This window comes from Argopecten irradians, chromosome 13 (assembly GCF_041381155.1).
Source record: "Argopecten irradians isolate NY chromosome 13, Ai_NY, whole genome shotgun sequence".
NCBI classification, from domain to species: domain Eukaryota; kingdom Metazoa; phylum Mollusca; class Bivalvia; order Pectinida; family Pectinidae; genus Argopecten; species Argopecten irradians.
The window spans coordinates 34,593,029-34,610,494 of NC_091146.1; the positions used below are offsets into that span (position 1 = coordinate 34,593,029).

General features: G+C 39.4%; 2 protein-coding genes across 3 annotated transcripts in view; one reads left to right on the forward strand and one right to left on the reverse strand.

Annotated features, from left to right (window-relative positions):
* Positions 1-2,154: 2,154 nt before the first annotated feature.
* Positions 2,155-6,694, reverse strand: LOC138305984 (E3 ubiquitin-protein ligase ari-1.1-like). The gene is made up of 3 exons (XM_069246294.1): positions 6,541-6,694; positions 3,905-4,157; positions 2,155-3,459 (listed from the first exon to the last, which is right to left on the reverse strand). Exons 1-3 carry the CDS (start codon positions 6,598-6,600, stop codon positions 2,846-2,848), a joined length of 927 nt encoding a protein of 308 aa, XP_069102395.1. The 5' UTR covers positions 6,601-6,694; the 3' UTR covers positions 2,155-2,845.
* Positions 6,695-7,477: 783 nt separating this feature from the next.
* LOC138306209 (uncharacterized) overlaps positions 7,478-17,466 on the forward strand; it is a 39,533-nt gene continuing 29,544 nt past the window's right edge. For both annotated transcript variants that reach the window (XM_069246609.1, XM_069246610.1), the window contains exons 1-2: positions 7,478-7,528; positions 14,570-14,631. In XM_069246609.1, coding sequence (XP_069102710.1) covers positions 7,483-7,528; positions 14,570-14,631 — 108 coding nt within the window. In that variant the 5' untranslated portion in view covers positions 7,478-7,482. The remainder of the gene's footprint in view (positions 7,529-14,569; positions 14,632-17,466) is intronic.

Consider the following 17,466-nt stretch of genomic DNA (forward strand, 5'->3'; position numbering starts at 1 on the left):
AACGCGGGTCGTTTTATGTTTCCCGCCGTCGTCCTAAATGCCGCGCGGTAGTTGACTATCGCTGCGCCAGACGGCAAAACAGCGAAATGAATCTCCACTGTTATCGTACATTAGACAGGAAATCTTGCATATGTTTGGTGTTGTAACCTCATCTTAAGCCATCGATATATATTTTCTTTTGTTATTAATGTTTTTAAGAAACCTATAAATTTTGCTCCGGAAAGGTAGTGGGCCTTTAAAGCAAAACATCCCACCACGTCACATTATACTGACAACCGGCGAACCAGTCGTTCGCCTCCCTACTTAAAGTGAATAGTCGGGCAAAGAAAACCAGTCTAAATGCGTTCATTGGCCTTCCAAAAGTTCTCACATATTAATACGACGGTCAAGTTCTGCTTAGTTTCCCAGTTCTGACCATTAATGTAAAGAAAAGTTGAAAGCATTGAAAGCGAGGCTGCGTGGAAATGTAACCACGGACATAGTTAGCCGGGAGGACGTTTTAGAATTCCCATACTTTAAATTAATTTTTTTGTGCGCAGACAGATTTTGACGAGAGATTTTATTTTTCCATTTCATAAGAAATTATACTGGATACATTCACACCATTTTTACTGACTTTAGCCATCCTTGCCCGACTGTTCACTTTAATCACGTTTCCCGAATTCGACGAGTCATACCCTATTTCACCACGATGGTAATTACTCAGCCCAAATAAATTAGATACCAGAGTCTGAGAACATTGACATCATTGCGGACCTCCATGACAACGATATACTGATTACGGACCTTCATGACAGCATTACACTGACATAATTACGGACCTCCATGACAACGATACACTGACATCATTACGGACCTCCATGACAACGATACACTGACATCATTAGATACCTCCATGACATCGATACCCTGACATCATTACGGACCTCCATGACATCGATACACTGACATCATTACGGACCTCCATGACAACGATACACTGACATCATTACGGACCTCCATTACAACGATACACTGACATCATTACGGACCTCCATCACCACGATACACTGACATCATTACGGACCTCCATGACAACGATACACTGACATCATTACGGACCACCATGGCAACGATACACTGACATCGTTACGGACCTCCATCACCACGATACACTGACATCATTACGGACCTCCATGACAACGATACAATGACATCATTACGGACCACCATGGCAACGATACACTGACATCATTACGGACCTCCATCACCACGATACACTGACATCATTAAGGACCTCCATGACAACGATACAACGACATCATTACGGACCACCATGACAACGATACACTGACATCATTACGGACCTCCATCACCACGATACACTGACATCATTACGGACCTCCATGACAACGATACAATGACATCATTACGGACCACCATGGCAACGATACACTGACATAATTACGGACCTCCATCACCACGATACACTGACATCATTACGGACCTCCATTACAACGATACAATGACATCATTACGGACCACCATGACAACGACACACTGACATCATTACGGACCGCCATGGCAACGATACACTGACATCATTACGGACCTCCATGGCAACGATACAATGACATCATTACGGACCACCATGACAACAATACACTGACATCATTACGGACCTCCATGGCAACGATACACTGACAACATTACGGACCTCCATGACAACGATACACTGACATCATTACGGACCTCCATGGCAACGATACACTGACAACATTACGGACCTCCATGACAACGATACACTGACATCATTACGGACCTCTATAACAACGATACACTGACATCATTACGGACCTCCATGACAACGATACACTGGCATCATTACGGACCTCCATGACAACAATCCACTCATCAAAGTCTCTGATCATACTCCTCTCGTCCCTATACAAGCCCAAGATCACGAAACAGCCTGAAAAAAAGTCTGAAAAAGTCTGAAGTTTAGGCTAAGCTATAATCTCAAATTACTTTATAAATCTTCACGCCACATTTGATGGGCTCAGCGAAAACTTCGGTCTAAGTCAGCTGTGAGACCACAAACGGGTGTAGTGTAGTGAGAGGGTTTGGGGAACTCGCTCTCACGTTACATCTCGCATTGAACCAACAAACACGTCCTTTCAGTTCCAAAGCTTTATCTCTTTTTGTTCATGTTACAAGAGAATTACAACCAAGGGGAAATAACTCTTTATACATCCTTACTGAATTATCTCCCTTGGACTGATATTCTTATGCGACCTTTATACACAACAAAAGCCACGGAGAGATGTAGTCAATTCTTCATAACACTGTGATGCCAGCGCCTTCTGCAACTATTTATTTGAATCGCCTGGATCGAAACGCTTTACAATTGTCAACGGGAGATAATTTAGTTTGGATGTATAAAGAGTTATTTCCCCTTTATTTTGAACAACTTGGTTGCCATTCGATTGCATTTAATTGAACTCAAAATTATAGCGTGTCTTTTGCTGGAGCGAAATAAACTTTGCGTTATATAGATATTCAAGAGAGCTTATATTATGGTTAATGATTTTCAAAGTCTCCATATCACATTATCAGTCAAATGTTTAGAGTCAGAGTCTATCACATTATGTTCAGAGTAATACAACATAAAACGCACGTTTCTTAATCAAATATACTGTGCAACATTGCAAGCTCAGCGCGTCTAAACACCCTAAATCCCAATCTCTCCCAGAGTGCATTGCGGTCCCCATAGTTCATGAATGTGGGGACCATTCATGGACCGCAATGAACCCTGGGAGAGATTGGCTAAATCCGTGACGTATCAGTTTCCACACGCATGTTTTGATTACGTCACCTTTTGTATCGGAGCCACGGTACATTTTGTGTTGTACGATCCACACGTAAATCCCCTTTCTCCCCTGACGTCAAGACAGATGAAACAGAACGTGTTTCGACAGTTACGACAATCCATGTGTTTACATTGGTCCTTATGTTCAATCAACATGTTACATTTCGGGCATGCTCTTATGGAGGGGCATCCGGGTACTTTTACAATTTCCTTACGTGCGCACGTGCTTAGTATCTGTTGCGCGGCGTCCTTACTACAGCTATGGCCTTCCTTCCATGGGTATAAACAGTACCAACAAAACTCGAAGCTTGGTTTTTCAGCCTCTTTACAGTAAACGCATAGAACACGCGCTTCATTTGGTTTCTGACGAGAACAAACGCATCGACAAAATGGACATTCACGTACTCCAGCCGTCAAATTTACCCAGTTCCGGTTAATGCGCGATTCAAATAAAACGCGTTCGTCGTTTGACAAGCATGCGTTTTCGGCTACTTCCGGGAAAAACCACTCCCAGTCACAACGTTGTTCATCTTCATCGTAAGCAAAGCACTTAAAAGACGTCCACTGTTCGGTCAGCTTATTCCAGCAGTATCCATAGAGATTGTCGGGGGCTAAAATTGAGAGAGAAAAAGAGAGGGAGTTACTGTAATCTTCGCGACATTTATTTCCGAAATATTCTCCTTGTGTTTGTTTTTACTTAGGTAAAATTTTATGTATCATTCTATTATAGCAGTATTCTTGTTTGTTGCGTTCAGCAAGAACATATGGAAATTCTGTGTTGAAAGCAAGACGACCCCGGATTTTTCCAAAATTGATTTTCACGTATTTTTGTAATTTTATTAAAACACTTTGGACTGCAAGCATTTGATCGTTCCTGCGTTTTCCACGTACAAAAATGCAAATGACTTATTTCGAAAGACATTATATTAAATATTTATGGATTGACCAATTTGGTCGTAATATGTGTGAAAAGTCGAATCCATATTCCCAACATGTTATTATTCGACATATGTCAAGAACAATTATAAAACAACAAAAATAAGTCACGTGGCATACTTATTGCATGATTGCATGACATGATACATCGCGGTTCGTCTTCCCAAGGGTTCATCATGTCCTGTTTTGTTGTCTGAAGCCAGGGAGAGAGTTGTCTGTCCGCATTGTGGACGACTACCGGAAGGGGGCTCTGTACATCACCAACCAATCGATGTCCCTCCACGATCCCGCCATTCTCTACAATGTCAACGTTGAAAGTCTCTTCCCCAAGCACTTTGGCTATCGCAGCTTTTGCCTGTGCTATATTGTTTCCCTAGAAAATAAAATATTTCAAAATGAAAAAAAAAGTTGAATATTACTGTTCTCAGAAGGACAAGCATCCCTTATTTAAAACCAGGACTTAAAAATCTTATTTAGTCGCTAGAAATAACCAAAAATTCTAAAACAATGTATGTGCTTACTTCTTCACGACGTCCTGACTTTCGCTCCTGAGCAACAAATCCTTGCCCTTCAGGGAGGGCGTTAGAATTGTACCTGCTGTCCCCCATTGCATGATCCTAAATTTAATTTAATTTATTCTTCCTAACGTTTCCCTTGATACCACTTTATTTTTGAGAAAGACTCTGGGTTCTATCCCTTGGCCGATAGATACACACCGTCCATAGTCTATAAAAGTGGTAGTTTCAGCCCCTGCGTAGCTCTCAGCATAAATGGACAATCTGATTAAAAACAGATCCTTATAAATATAACCACTCCGTTCAATAGAGGATCAGACAACATTCCGTCAGGAGTCGTGTTCGGGTCACAGGGACCTGACACGAAATTTTTTAACCAATATATATATATTATACTGTAATATATATATGTATACTGTTGGTTAAAAAAATTCGTGTCAGGTCCCTGTGGTTCGGGTGACCTTTATAATACCACCTGTACTTCAGATCAAATGTATTTTCTACACATTGCTACATCAATTGAAAACGTCATTTTGTCCTATTATACACATACATTTAGCTTTCTTGTGCTCTTTGGGGTTTTGTTCCCTGAAATTCACTCTCAAGGGTCTGAAGGTGGCAATTTGATTGTCCATTTCCAATGGTTACCTAAACGCAACCCCTGAAGGGATGTTGTCAGATTCCCTTATCAAACAACGTGCTAATAAGGATGAGTAATTAATCAGATTGCATAAAGGGAGTTGGACGACTGGTTAGCATGTTGTAAGGATAATGTGACCGGGTGGGATCTTCGACGGCGTGCTTCAATGATATAGCACATTGAAAAGGGTGAGATTTCCAATATACAAGAAGACACAATACGAACATACCGCCATCTCCCAGAACACCGCCTTGCACGTACCTAGCTCATACACGCAAGATACCACACAAATGGGACCATATACGTGGGAGACCGTCCTTATATAAATGACCCTGGCTGTTAATAGGGCGTTGAACAAACAAACAAACAAACAAGCAAGCAACAAATCAAAACAAAAACAAATGTACAGAGAATTATACAGAGACTCGGTTCTTCACAATGGTGCGCCATGTCCTTTGACTTTAAATAGTTGCAGTTCATGTATAATGTGATAACGGGGAGGATGTGCTTACATAGGAATCGTGTCGTGTCGTTTTCCTGTCGATTTTGGTATATCCTTGAACACAGTCTAATTACATGACAATTATTTAAATCATGTGCTCTACATGGCGCATATTTCCATGTTAAAAAAACTTTCTATACAATAGTGCAAAGAAGTGTTAAACACAGGTTTACGACGCACGCACGAAAAAAATGTGAAAAAAAAAAATTTTTAGTATTTTTTTCGCGTCGTAAAGCTGTGCTCCGACGATGGTGATTTAAACGTGTAATACACGTTTATAAATGCTCTATATTTTAACCGTGGTAGAAACGAAAGTGAAAGTAGAATGATACCATGAATAAAAACGATCTAAATCATTCAATTTCGTTATAAAATTACCTAGCTTGACTTTCATAATCAACTTCTACATAGGTACATGTAATTACGGCGATACCGGAAAAGATATGAAATGAAAATTAGCATTTCATTCATCGACTTAGTTTTAAAATTATTAACGGTAATTGAGGTAATGTTTGGGAGCCTACGGAATAATCAAAGTCATTTTACATTCACCTCGAATTAAAAGCCATTCGGTAAGGACTACCTTTAAAAAATCTGAGTATCGTTTACCTCATCCTCGATACTCCAGGGGTTACTATCACTGATGTTATATCACGTCAGTGATACTTCACCCCTGGAGTATCGAGGATGGGAGTCTGTTGCAGAGACTGTAACCGGTAGATACGTTTGTGTCGCCTTATTTTACATTTTGTGATTCTTATGTATATATGTCTCTGATAATACCAGCATAATTTTCTGGAAACTCGGGGTTCCTCTATAAGACACCAGAACTCTGCTGAGTTATGTATGAATTACCGCGGTTATATGGTTTAAAGTGTTTTACAATTGTTGTTGAAAATGAAAAACAAAAGAAAAATGACACACTACATCATTGAATTAGTATTGAAATCAACTTCTTAATCATTGTCATTAACTTGTACCAGTATACTATAGTACATTAACGTATAGGCAACGAAAACTAAATTGTATATGTGTACGGCATTATATGCTACCACGATAACATATATAAGATTTAATATACAATGTACGTGTCACTTACCGCACAAAAGCTGGCAATGCGGACTTTTGATTCACTAAGTCGTTGAAATCGGCCTGCCATATTGAAATTACTCGGTTTAACCCGCTGCTCTGTGGAATGTATATGGAAACCGAAAGTTGTAACACTGCAAACACTACATTCGTGATAAAGTGTCTAAAAATAGCCAAAATTACCACCGTTGTTGTAACAACAGTACGGCTATTCTTAGAGGTGTATTACCTGTCATCTATAAATGCGCTTCCAGTTTGGCAAATTGTCAATTTCAGATATCGATACCACAGGGATCTTAGAATAAGTTACAGTTTATATAATTATGGGCCCAAGACCCTTAAATAAGGGTCTAGATTATGTCTAGAAAATGAAAATGTCTATAGAGCCAAACGCCTGTGATCATATATATACTTTAAGTTCATTATGTAATATTAACTGCATACTCATGTTACAATTTAGTCTAAATAACAGTGTTCAACAACACTCATAGTTATAAGGTTGGTGGGGTCATTACATTGTACAATTTTGTTATTTTAAAAGAAATAAAATAATTTATTCAGAAAATGGTTATTTAATCATAATGGACATTCAAATGCTTGAAGAGCTTGAGGCACGTGTTAAAAACTCGGTTATTTATAACCGGAACGAAGACATTAAATACCATCAATCAATCAATCAATCAATCAAACAAACACTGTACCTGTCAAGCGTCTGCATGAAAATATCATGAGTTGTCTCCCTTACCATGGGATTACATTCTTCTTTTTAAACACACATTTATGGTACGTATGGATTGTGCACATTTTATTAATTGCCACGTGTAAATTAAAGATTACCTTCAAGATAATTTCATACGGTATTTTAATAATCTAAATCAGCTGATGCGGGCTTGAGTAAGTCTATACTCTAACCACGTGATAATTTTTATGGTCACATGACTAAACAGTGAAAATGGCGGATGCTGGAGCCCGGCGTGCGCGGGTCTTAATCCTTGGAGGTAAGGAATGAATGGACAGACATTTATGATGTAGTTTTTATTTGAGGTTCCCACACGTGTGATCGTATACTAACCACATGTATAGAAGGCACAGGAGAAAATGACAGTCGTTAATTTATGCTAGACTGAGTCATAAAAACGACATAAGATATGTGAATGTACGTCGTCCTATCCACGACATCTTGACGTTCTGTTGGTAATATATATAGAGCATACATATATGTAAATATCCCCTATATACTATGTAAAAAGAACATCGAGAACCTGTGTCCTACCATTCACGATACCTGGTCATTTTGATTTATAGCATCATGCTTGAAATGAACATCATTACATGCTTATTTGTGATAGAATTTATTATGAATCATACAGAGCACGGAAAGATCGAAGCTTATTTGTTTATTTTCTTGCTAGAAGACCTTAAACTAAAGGACGTAATTTAAAGTAGGCCTATATCAGCTGTAAAGAAGTGCACAAGTTACAGTTGTGGAAGTGTAGAGGACAAGGGAAAATACACATGCTTCCTGTCGAGTATCAAACTTGGGTCTCTGGTGTGGAAAAACTATGGCTCTACCAAATGAGCTAAAGAAGCAAATGCTCCATCAGCTGAGCGACAGAGACTATATTTAACACAATTTACAAACCACTACTTTTACACTACTCCCCTTATTTCTCTTGAGATTTCCTAAATCTCAACCAGAGACTCTCTAACCACCATGACTTATTTAGATGGGTACCAATGTATACGTAGAAGAATGTTGAAAAATACACACATGATTCCTATCGAGTGCCCTGCCTAGGAATGGAACCAGGGTCTCCTTTGTGGAAAAACGTCTCTACCAACAGAGCCAAAGAATGTAGGATTTTTTAAGGCGAGTCCAAAAGACTAATTTTCAAATTTTGATGAGTCCCAATACAAAGAGATAAAGACGGTTGTCAAACAGGGAGTCCCACAGGAAAATCATGAGTCCCGTAAATCACTGTAGCTAAGTGACAGAGACTGTAATTTACACTATGACGTATGTACAAACCGCACCGATCACTCCTTTTACGGAAGTGCAATCTGAAGAGTTCTGATCTTAATACTGCTGCGATATAGCATGATCGTCTAGAAATATGAGTTGGGTTTTATTAGTTTAACATCCTATTAATAGCCATGACAGGGTCATGTAAGGATGTGCCATGTTTGTTGGTGGAGGAAAACTAGAGTACTCAGAGAAAAACCACCGACCAGTGAGCGGTCAATACCTGGCAACTGCCCTACATGGGATTCGAACTCACGACCCAGAGGTGGAGGGCTTGTGGTAATATGTTGAGACGTCTTAACCACCCAGCCACCACGGCCTCAGAAATATGACCAATGAGCGATATTTATATAGCATTACATAAAATAATATCGCAAAGGTCACCAAACTTTTTTTTTATTGTTGTGGTTTTTAGGTCATCTGACCCGAAGGGTCAGGATGACCTATTGTCATCATGCACCGTCCGTCGTCGTGCGCCGTCCGCCGTGCGCCGTCCGCCGTCTGCCGTGCGTAAACTTTTTATTCAAACGACTTCTTCTCAATAACCGGAAGGCCCAGGGTACTCATATTTGGCCTGTAGGTTGCTGGGATGGAGGGCTACCAAGTTTGTTCAAATGAATGACCTTGACCTTCATTCAAGGTCACAGGGGTCAAAAAGGCTAAAATCTTTAAACAACTTTTTCTCAAGAACCAGAAGGCCCAGGGTACTGATATTTGCCCTGTAGGATGCTGGGATGAAGGGCTACCAAGTTTGTTCAAATAAATGACCTTGACTTTCATTCAAGGTCACAGGGGTCAAATAGGCTAAAATCCTTTAAACAACTTCTTGTGAATAACTAAGAGGCCTAGAGACCTGATATTAGGCCTGTGGCATGCTGGGATGAAGGGCTACCACGTTTGTTCAAATGAATGACCTTGACCTTCATTCAAGGTCAAAGGGGTCAAATAGGCTAAAATCTTTAAACGACTTCTTCTCAAGAACCAGAAGGCCCAGGGTACTGATATTGGGCCTGTGACATGCTTGGATGAAGGGCTACCAAGTTTGTTCAAATGAATGACCTTGACCTTCATTCAAGGTCACGAGGGTCAAAAAGGCTAAAATCTTTAAACGACTTCTTCTCAAGAACCAGAAGGCCCAGGGTACTGATATTTGGCCTGAAGGATGCTGGGATGAAGGGCTACCAAGTTTGTTCAAATAAATGAGCTTGACCTTCATTCAAGGTCACAGGGGTCAAATAGGCTAAAATCCTTTAAACAACTTCTTGTGAATAATTAAGAGGCCTAGAGACCTGATATTAGGCCTGTGGCATGCTGGGATGAAGGGCTACCACGTTTGTTCAAATGAATGACCTTGATTTTCATTCAAGGTCACGAGGGTCAAATAGGCTAAAATCTTTAAACAACTTCTTCTTAAGAACCAGAAGGCCAGGGTACTGATATTTGGCCTGTAGGATGCTGGGATGAAGGGCTACCAAGTTTGTTCAAATAAATGACCTTGACCTTCATTCAAGGTCACAGGGGTCAAATAGGCTAAAATCATTTAAACAAATTCTTGTGAATAACTAAGAGGCCTAGAGACCTGATATTAGGCCTGTGGCATGCTGGGATGAATGGCTACCACGTTTGTTCAAATAAATGACCTTGATTTTCATTCAAGGTCACAAGGATCAAATAGGCTAAAATCTTTAAACAACTTCTTCTCAAGAACCAGAAGGCCCAGGGTACTGATATTTGGCCTGTAGGATGCTGGGATGAAGGGCTACCAAGTTTGTTCAATTAAATGACCTTGACCTTCATTCAAGGTCACAGGGGTCAAATAGGCTAAAATCTTTAAACAACTTCTTCTCAAGAACCAGAAGGCCCAGGGTACTGATATTAGGCCTGTGGCATGCTGGGATGAATGGCTACCAAGTTTGTTCAAATGAATGACCTTGATCTTCATTCAAGGCCACAGGGGTCAAATATGCTAAAATCTTTAAATGAATTCTTCTTAAGAACCAGAAGGCCCAGGGTACTGATATTGGGCATGTAGCATGCTGGGATGAAGGGCTACCAAGTTTGTTCAAATAAATGACCTTGACCTTCATTCAAGGTCACAGGGGTCAAATAGGCTAAAATCTTTAAATGACTTCTTCTCAAGAACTAGAAGGCCAAGGGTACTGATATTGGGCATGTAGCATGCTTGGATGAAGGGCTATCAAGTTTATTCAAATGAATGACCTTGATCTTCATTTAAGGTCACGGACGGCAAATTGACTAAAATCTTTAAATGACTTCTTCTCAAGAACCAGAAGGCCCAGGGTACTGATATTGAGCATGTAGCATGCTTGGATGAAGGGCTACCAAATTTGTTCAAATGAATTACCTTGACCTTCAATCAAGGTCACAGAGTCAAATAGGCTAAAATCTTTAAACGACTATGTTGTATTGTACTAATAGTCATTTGACCGTTAAGGCCCATGGGCCTCTTGTTTTTGTTGTTGTTGAGAAGGAAATGGACACAGTTTTCTAGTAGTCAGAATCTGTAACAGAGAGCAGGAGTAAGCATTAAAAGAAAAGGTCGTAAATATGAACATTACATTTTACATCTGTAGTCAAACTGGTTACCTCAGGTTATTAGCCCAATTATTTAAAGATGCTCCACCGCCGACAAAGCATAAATGATATCCATCATTTGAGCAATCACTGGTGTTTAATCGTGTGTATATATGACTAATTAACACAAAAATTAATATAAAATTATTTATTTTGCTTTCGGTGCATGCACAATCAGTACTGCATTTCATATAGGACATAGTGCCACAGAATTTTTTCAAGATGCAATTAATTATTTTTGATATTTTTATCTTGAAGTAAAATTAGAAGCTCAAACTTTTCAATGGTGTCCTATATGAAATAAAGTACTTGATTGCGCAGGTACCGAAATCGAAATAAATTATTAGATATAATTTTTTTGTGTTAAATAGACATATATATATATATAAATGTATACATGATTAAACACCAATTATTGTTTAAATGGTGAGTATCGTTTATGCTGTGTTGGCGGTGAAGCATCTTCAAGAATGAAACAACACATCTTGTCATCGATTAATGGAAGATTAAAATTACCTTTGACAGCATTTCAAAGTGTGAAATTTTCAAAACTTAAGAAAAAAATGTTTAATTACTCATGCTCATATTTTTGCATTTTCTAAATATCATGCTTAATGCTATTGTGCAAGTTGTCCTGGAGCCATGCGTAAACTGCAAGAGTTATGACTAGAAGTAACTTTCATTGTTTTTTTTACATGATATGTGGGTAGTTTGTTTCCAAGGCAATCAGCAGTTAACTTTCTAACATTGTTTTATGTTGTACAGGGACTGGGTTTATAGGACGTCACACAGTTGACTTTCTAACGTTGTTTTATGTTGTACAGGGACTGGGTTTATAGGACGTCACACAGTTGACTTTATAACATTGTTTTATGTTGTACAGGGACTGGGTTTATAGGACGTCACACAGTTGACTTTCTAACGTTGTTTTATGTTGTACAGGGACTGGGTTTATAGGACGCCACACAGTTGACTTTCTAACGTTGTTTTATGTTGTACAGGGACTGGGTTTATAGGACGTCACACAGTTGACTTTATAACATTGTTTTATGTTGTACAGGGACTGGGTTTATAGGACGTCACACAGTTGACTTTATAACGTTGTTTTATGTTGTACAGGGACTGGGTTTATAGGACGTCACACAGTTAACTTTCTAACGTTGTTTTATGTTGTACAGGGACTGGGTTTATAGGACGTCACACAGTTAACTTTCTAACGTTGTTTTATGTTGTACAGGGACTGGGTTTATAGGACACCACACAGTTGACTTTCTAACGTTGTTTTATGTTGTACAGGGACTGGGTTTATAGGACGTCACACAGTTAACTTTCTAACGTTGTTTTATGTTGTACAGGGACTGGGTTTATAGGACGTCACACAGTTGACTTTCTAACGTTGTTTTATGTTGTACAGGGACAGGGTTTATAGGACGTCACACAGTTGACTTTCTAACGTAGTTTTATGTTGTAGAGGGACTGGGTTTATAGGACGTCACACAGTTGACTTTCTAACGTTGTTTTATGTTGTACAGGGACTGGGTTTATAGGACGTCACACAGTTGACTTTCTAACGTTGTTTTATGTTGTACAGGGACTGGGTTTATAGGACGTCACACAGTTGACTTTCTAACGTTGTTTTATGTTGTACAGGGACTGGGTTTATAGGACGTCACACAGTTAACTTTCTAACTTGTTTTATGTTGTACAGGGACTGGTTTATAGGACGTCACACAGTTGACTTTATAACGTTGTTTTATGTTGTACAGGGACTGGGTTTATAGGACGTCACACAGTTAACTTTCTAACGTTGTTTTATGTTGTACAGGGACTGGGTTTATAGGACGTCACACAGTTGACTTTCTAACGTTGTTTTATGTTGTACAGGGACTGGGTTTATAGGACGTCACACAGTTGACTTTGTAACATTGTTTTATGTTGTACAGGAACTGGGTTTATAGGACGTCACACAGTTGACTCTTTCTAACGTAGTTTTATGTTGTACAGGGACTGGGTTTATAGGACGTCACACAGTTGACTTTCTAACGTTGTTTTATGTTGTACAGGGACTGGGTTTATAGGACGTCACACAGTTGACTTTCTAACGTTGTTTTATGTTGTACAGGGACTGGGTTTATAGGACGTCACACAGTTGACTTTCTAACGTTGTTTTATGTTGTACAGGGACTGGGTTTATAGGACGTCACACAGTTAACTTTCTAACGTTGTTTTATGTTGTACAGGGACTGGGTTTATAGGACGTCACACAGTTGACTTTCTAACGTTGTTTTATGTTGTACAGGGACTGGGTTTATAGGACGTCACACAGTTGACTTTCTAACGTTGTTTTATGTTGTACAGGGACTGGGTTTATAGGACGTCACACAGTTGACTTTCTAACGTTGTTTTATGTTGTACAGGGACTGGGTTTATAGGACGTCACACAGTTGACTTTCTAACGTTGTTTTATGTTGTACTGGGACTGGGTTTATAGGACGTCACACAGTTGACTTTCTAACGTTGTTTTATGTTGTACAGGGACTGGGTTTATAGGACGTCACACAGTTGACTTTCTAACGTTGTTTTATGTTGTACAGGGACTGGGTTTATAGGACGTCACACAGTTGACTTTCTAACGTTGTTTTATGTTGTACAGGGACTGGGTTTATAGGACGTCACACAGTTGACTTTCTAACGTTGTTTTATGTTGTACAGGGACTGGGTTTATAGGACGTCACACAGTTGACTTTCTAACGTTGTTTTATGTTGTACAGGGACTGGGTTTATAGGACGTCACACAGTTGACTTTCTAACGTTGTTTTATGTTGTACAGGGACTGGGTTTATAGGACGTCACACAGTTGACTTTCTAACGTTGTTTTATGTTGTACAGGGACTGGGTTTATAGGACGTCACACAGTTGACTTTCTAATGTTGTTTTATGTTGTACAGGGACTGGGTTTATAGGACGTCACACAGTTGACTTTCTAACGTTGTTTTATGTTGTACAGGAACTGGGTTTATAGGACGTCACACAGTTGACTTTCTAACGTTGTTTTATGTTGTACAGGGACTGGGTTTATAGGACGTCACACAGTTGACTTTTCTAACGTTGTTTTATGTTGTACAGGAACTGGGTTTATAGGACGTCACACAGTTGACTTTCTAACGTTGTTTTATGTTGTACAGGGACTGGGTTTATAGGACGTCACACAGTTGACTTTCTAACGTTGTTTTATGTTGTACAGGGACTGGGTTTATAGGACGTCACACAGTTGACTTTCTAACGTTGCTTTATGTTGTACAGGGACTGGGTTTATAGGACGTCACACAGTTTACTTACTAACGTTGTTTTATGTTGTACAGGGACTGGGTTTATAGGACGTCGCACAGTTGACTTTCTAACGTTGTTTTATGTTGTACAGGGACTGGGTTTATAGGACGTCACCTGGTTACACACCTCATTAAGAATGATCTCGTCAGCAAGGTAAGTACTGCTGTAAATTTCATGATTGCAGTTGCATATCAAGATTCATTTTCGCATACATATCCCGAAATTGAAAAATTTAATTGAAGCATCTTGCAATATAATCTGAAAGTAAATCAACTTTCGCAAATTAACCATTTTCATAAAAGTCACGAAAGTAAATTGCATGTGATAGAAGTTCATTTTAAAAAAAATTTTGACTCAAAAATTGGCCATAGGAATAACAGTCGTATATTTAATTTGGACTAGTGATCAATTAGTCGTACTAGTAAAATATTGGGATTTACTGGTCCAAATGTCTAGCAGACTGATATCTATCACATTTCCTTATCTTGTTCCTAATCACCATACAGAATTCTCAATATGTAATATTAAAATATAAATATTTCCTCCCCATGGAAAATTTTACTGGGAATCCCAGTGAGATCCTAGTGGTTTTCCCATCGGTATCCCAGTGGGATAATTGGGCGGGATTCCCAATCTATCCCACCGGGATCCCAGCTAAATCCCACAGTATCCCAGTAAAATCCCACCGGCATCCCAGTCAAATCACACCATTGGTTCCCAGCCAATCCTGGCAGAATACTGATACAAAATTCTGATGAGATCCAAGGGGAATTTGATTTTGAATCCTATCTTATGCAATATTTTCAATGAACAAAAAAATTTGATATTTGAATGCAGTTCTATTTCAAAAAAAAAAAGAATTTTCCTCACATAAAACTTGAGATGTGTTACAACAGCTCCTTAAAACTTCTAATTATTGCCCCATTACCTAATCGTAACTTGATTATATTCATGAATGAATTTGCACTTTCATCACTCAGAAAGATCTTGCTTCAAGGTAACTGGTCATCTCTATTAAAAAAACATTACTGTGAATGCAATCTATGGATTTCTTTTCTTTAGGCATATAAAATGACTTCGGTAACATTATGAAACTTACCCAAAATGCTGATATCATAAAATCCACAAATAAATGCACAAAACTTTGACTACCAAATCTGGTAGCCGAACCTGGTAGCCTCCATCTTTTGAACTGCAAAAAGAGAAAAGTGTTCAAAAAGAGGGGAGAAACTCTTCTGTGACCAGCCGGGAATCAAGGTAGGAATTCCGGTCATGCGGGATCCCGGTTTCGAAAAATCACAGTGGGATATTTTTGAAAATCCCTCTATAATCCCAGTGGGATTTGAAGTCCCATTGGGATCCCACTCATCCCGGCGGAATCCCACTCACTTTTTCCATGAGATCCCTTCTACTCCAACCCCATCCCCTGTTTTCATATAATAATACTCTAACTTTTGCTTCTCTTTTTCAAATATTTTATCAGTTCCTCATTTGCTGATGTATCTTCTGCATAATTTATGGATTAATATAAGTTGTAAACTTGTTTCTTTCTTGTTTTTACTTAACGCTACTTTTATAAATTATTGTGCAGAAAAAGAAAAATAAAAAAAAAAAAAAAAATAAAAAAAAAAGTAAATCATGATATACATATGCACAGTACACACATGTATTTAGCTATAGGATAAAGCAAGTCCAATTTGTGTAGCCTTTTCCCTTGAGATATTTTCCCTCAGTCATATTCAACACAGTTCAACTTTAACCTGTGTATAAAGACCATCTGGCTATAAGGACATTTTCCCACATTCAAATTCAACACAGTTGAACCTGTATATTAAAGACCACCTTGCTATAAGGACATTTTCCCTCCGTCAAAAATTCAACACAGTTAAACCTGTATATAAAGACCACCTGGCTATAAGGACATTTTCCCTCAGTCAAATTCAACACAGTTTAACCTGTATATAAAGACCATCTGGCTAAAAGACCATTTTCCCTCAGTCAAATTCAACACAGTTGAACCTGTATATTAAGACAACCTGGCAATAAGGACATTTTCCACTCAGTCCTGCACATGGTCTCTATATACAGGTTTTACTATATTTAAAAGGTCTGGGCCCAATTTTTAGCTCACCTGGCCCGAAGGGCCGGTGAGCTATTGCCATGGTGTGGCGTCCGTCGTCCGTCATCCGTCCGTCCGTCGTCCGTCCGTCAACATTTCCTTTAAATCGCTACTTGTCCTAGAGTTCTGGATGGATTGTAACCAAATTTGGTCAGAAACTTCCTTAGGGGAAGGGGATCAGATTTTGCATAAATGGTGACCCTGACCCCCCTGGGGCAGGAGGGGCGGGGCCCAATAGGGGTAATAGAGGTAAATCGTATAAAACGCTACTTGTCCTAGAGTTCTGCATGGATTGCAACCAAATTTGGCCAGAAACTTCCTTAGGGGAAGGGGATCAGATTTTGCATAAATGGTGACCCTGACCCCCCTGGGGCAGGAGGGGTGTGGCCCAATAGGGGTAATAGAGGTAAATCGTATAAATCGCTACTAGTCCTAGAGTTCTGCATGGATTGCAACCAAATTTGGCCAGAAACTTCCTTAGGGGAAGGGGATCAGATTTTGCATAAATGGTGACCCTGACCCCCCTGGGGCAGGAGGGGCGGGGCCCAATAGGGATAATAGAGGTAAATCCTATAAATCGCTACTTATCCTAGCGTTCTGGATGGATTGTAACCAAATTTGGCCAGAAACATCCTTGGGGGAAGGGGAACAGAACTTCTGTAAATTTTGGCTCTGACCCCCAGGGGTAGGAGGGGCGGGCCCAATAGGGGAAATAGAGGTAAATCCTATAAATCGCTACTTGTCCTAGAGTTCTGCATTGATTGTAACCATATTTGGCCACAAACAACCTTTGGGGAAGGGAAACAAAACTTGTATAAATTTTGGCTCTGAGCCCCCTGGGGGCAGGAGGGGCGGGGCTCAATAGGGGA

Excerpts from the sequence above, each read along its gene's own strand:
- LOC138305984 (XM_069246294.1), bottom strand. The coding sequence starts at position 6,600 with ATGGCAGGCCGATTTCAACGACTTAGTGAATCAAAAGTCCGCATTGCC. Across the intron at positions 4,158-6,540 it reads GCATTGCCAGCTTTTGTGCG|GGAAACAATATAGCACAGGC; the intron begins GTAAGTGACACG and ends TTTATTTTCTAG. Across the intron at positions 3,460-3,904 it reads GTCATGCAATCATGCAATAA|CCCCCGACAATCTCTATGGA; the intron begins GTATGCCACGTG and ends TCTCAATTTTAG.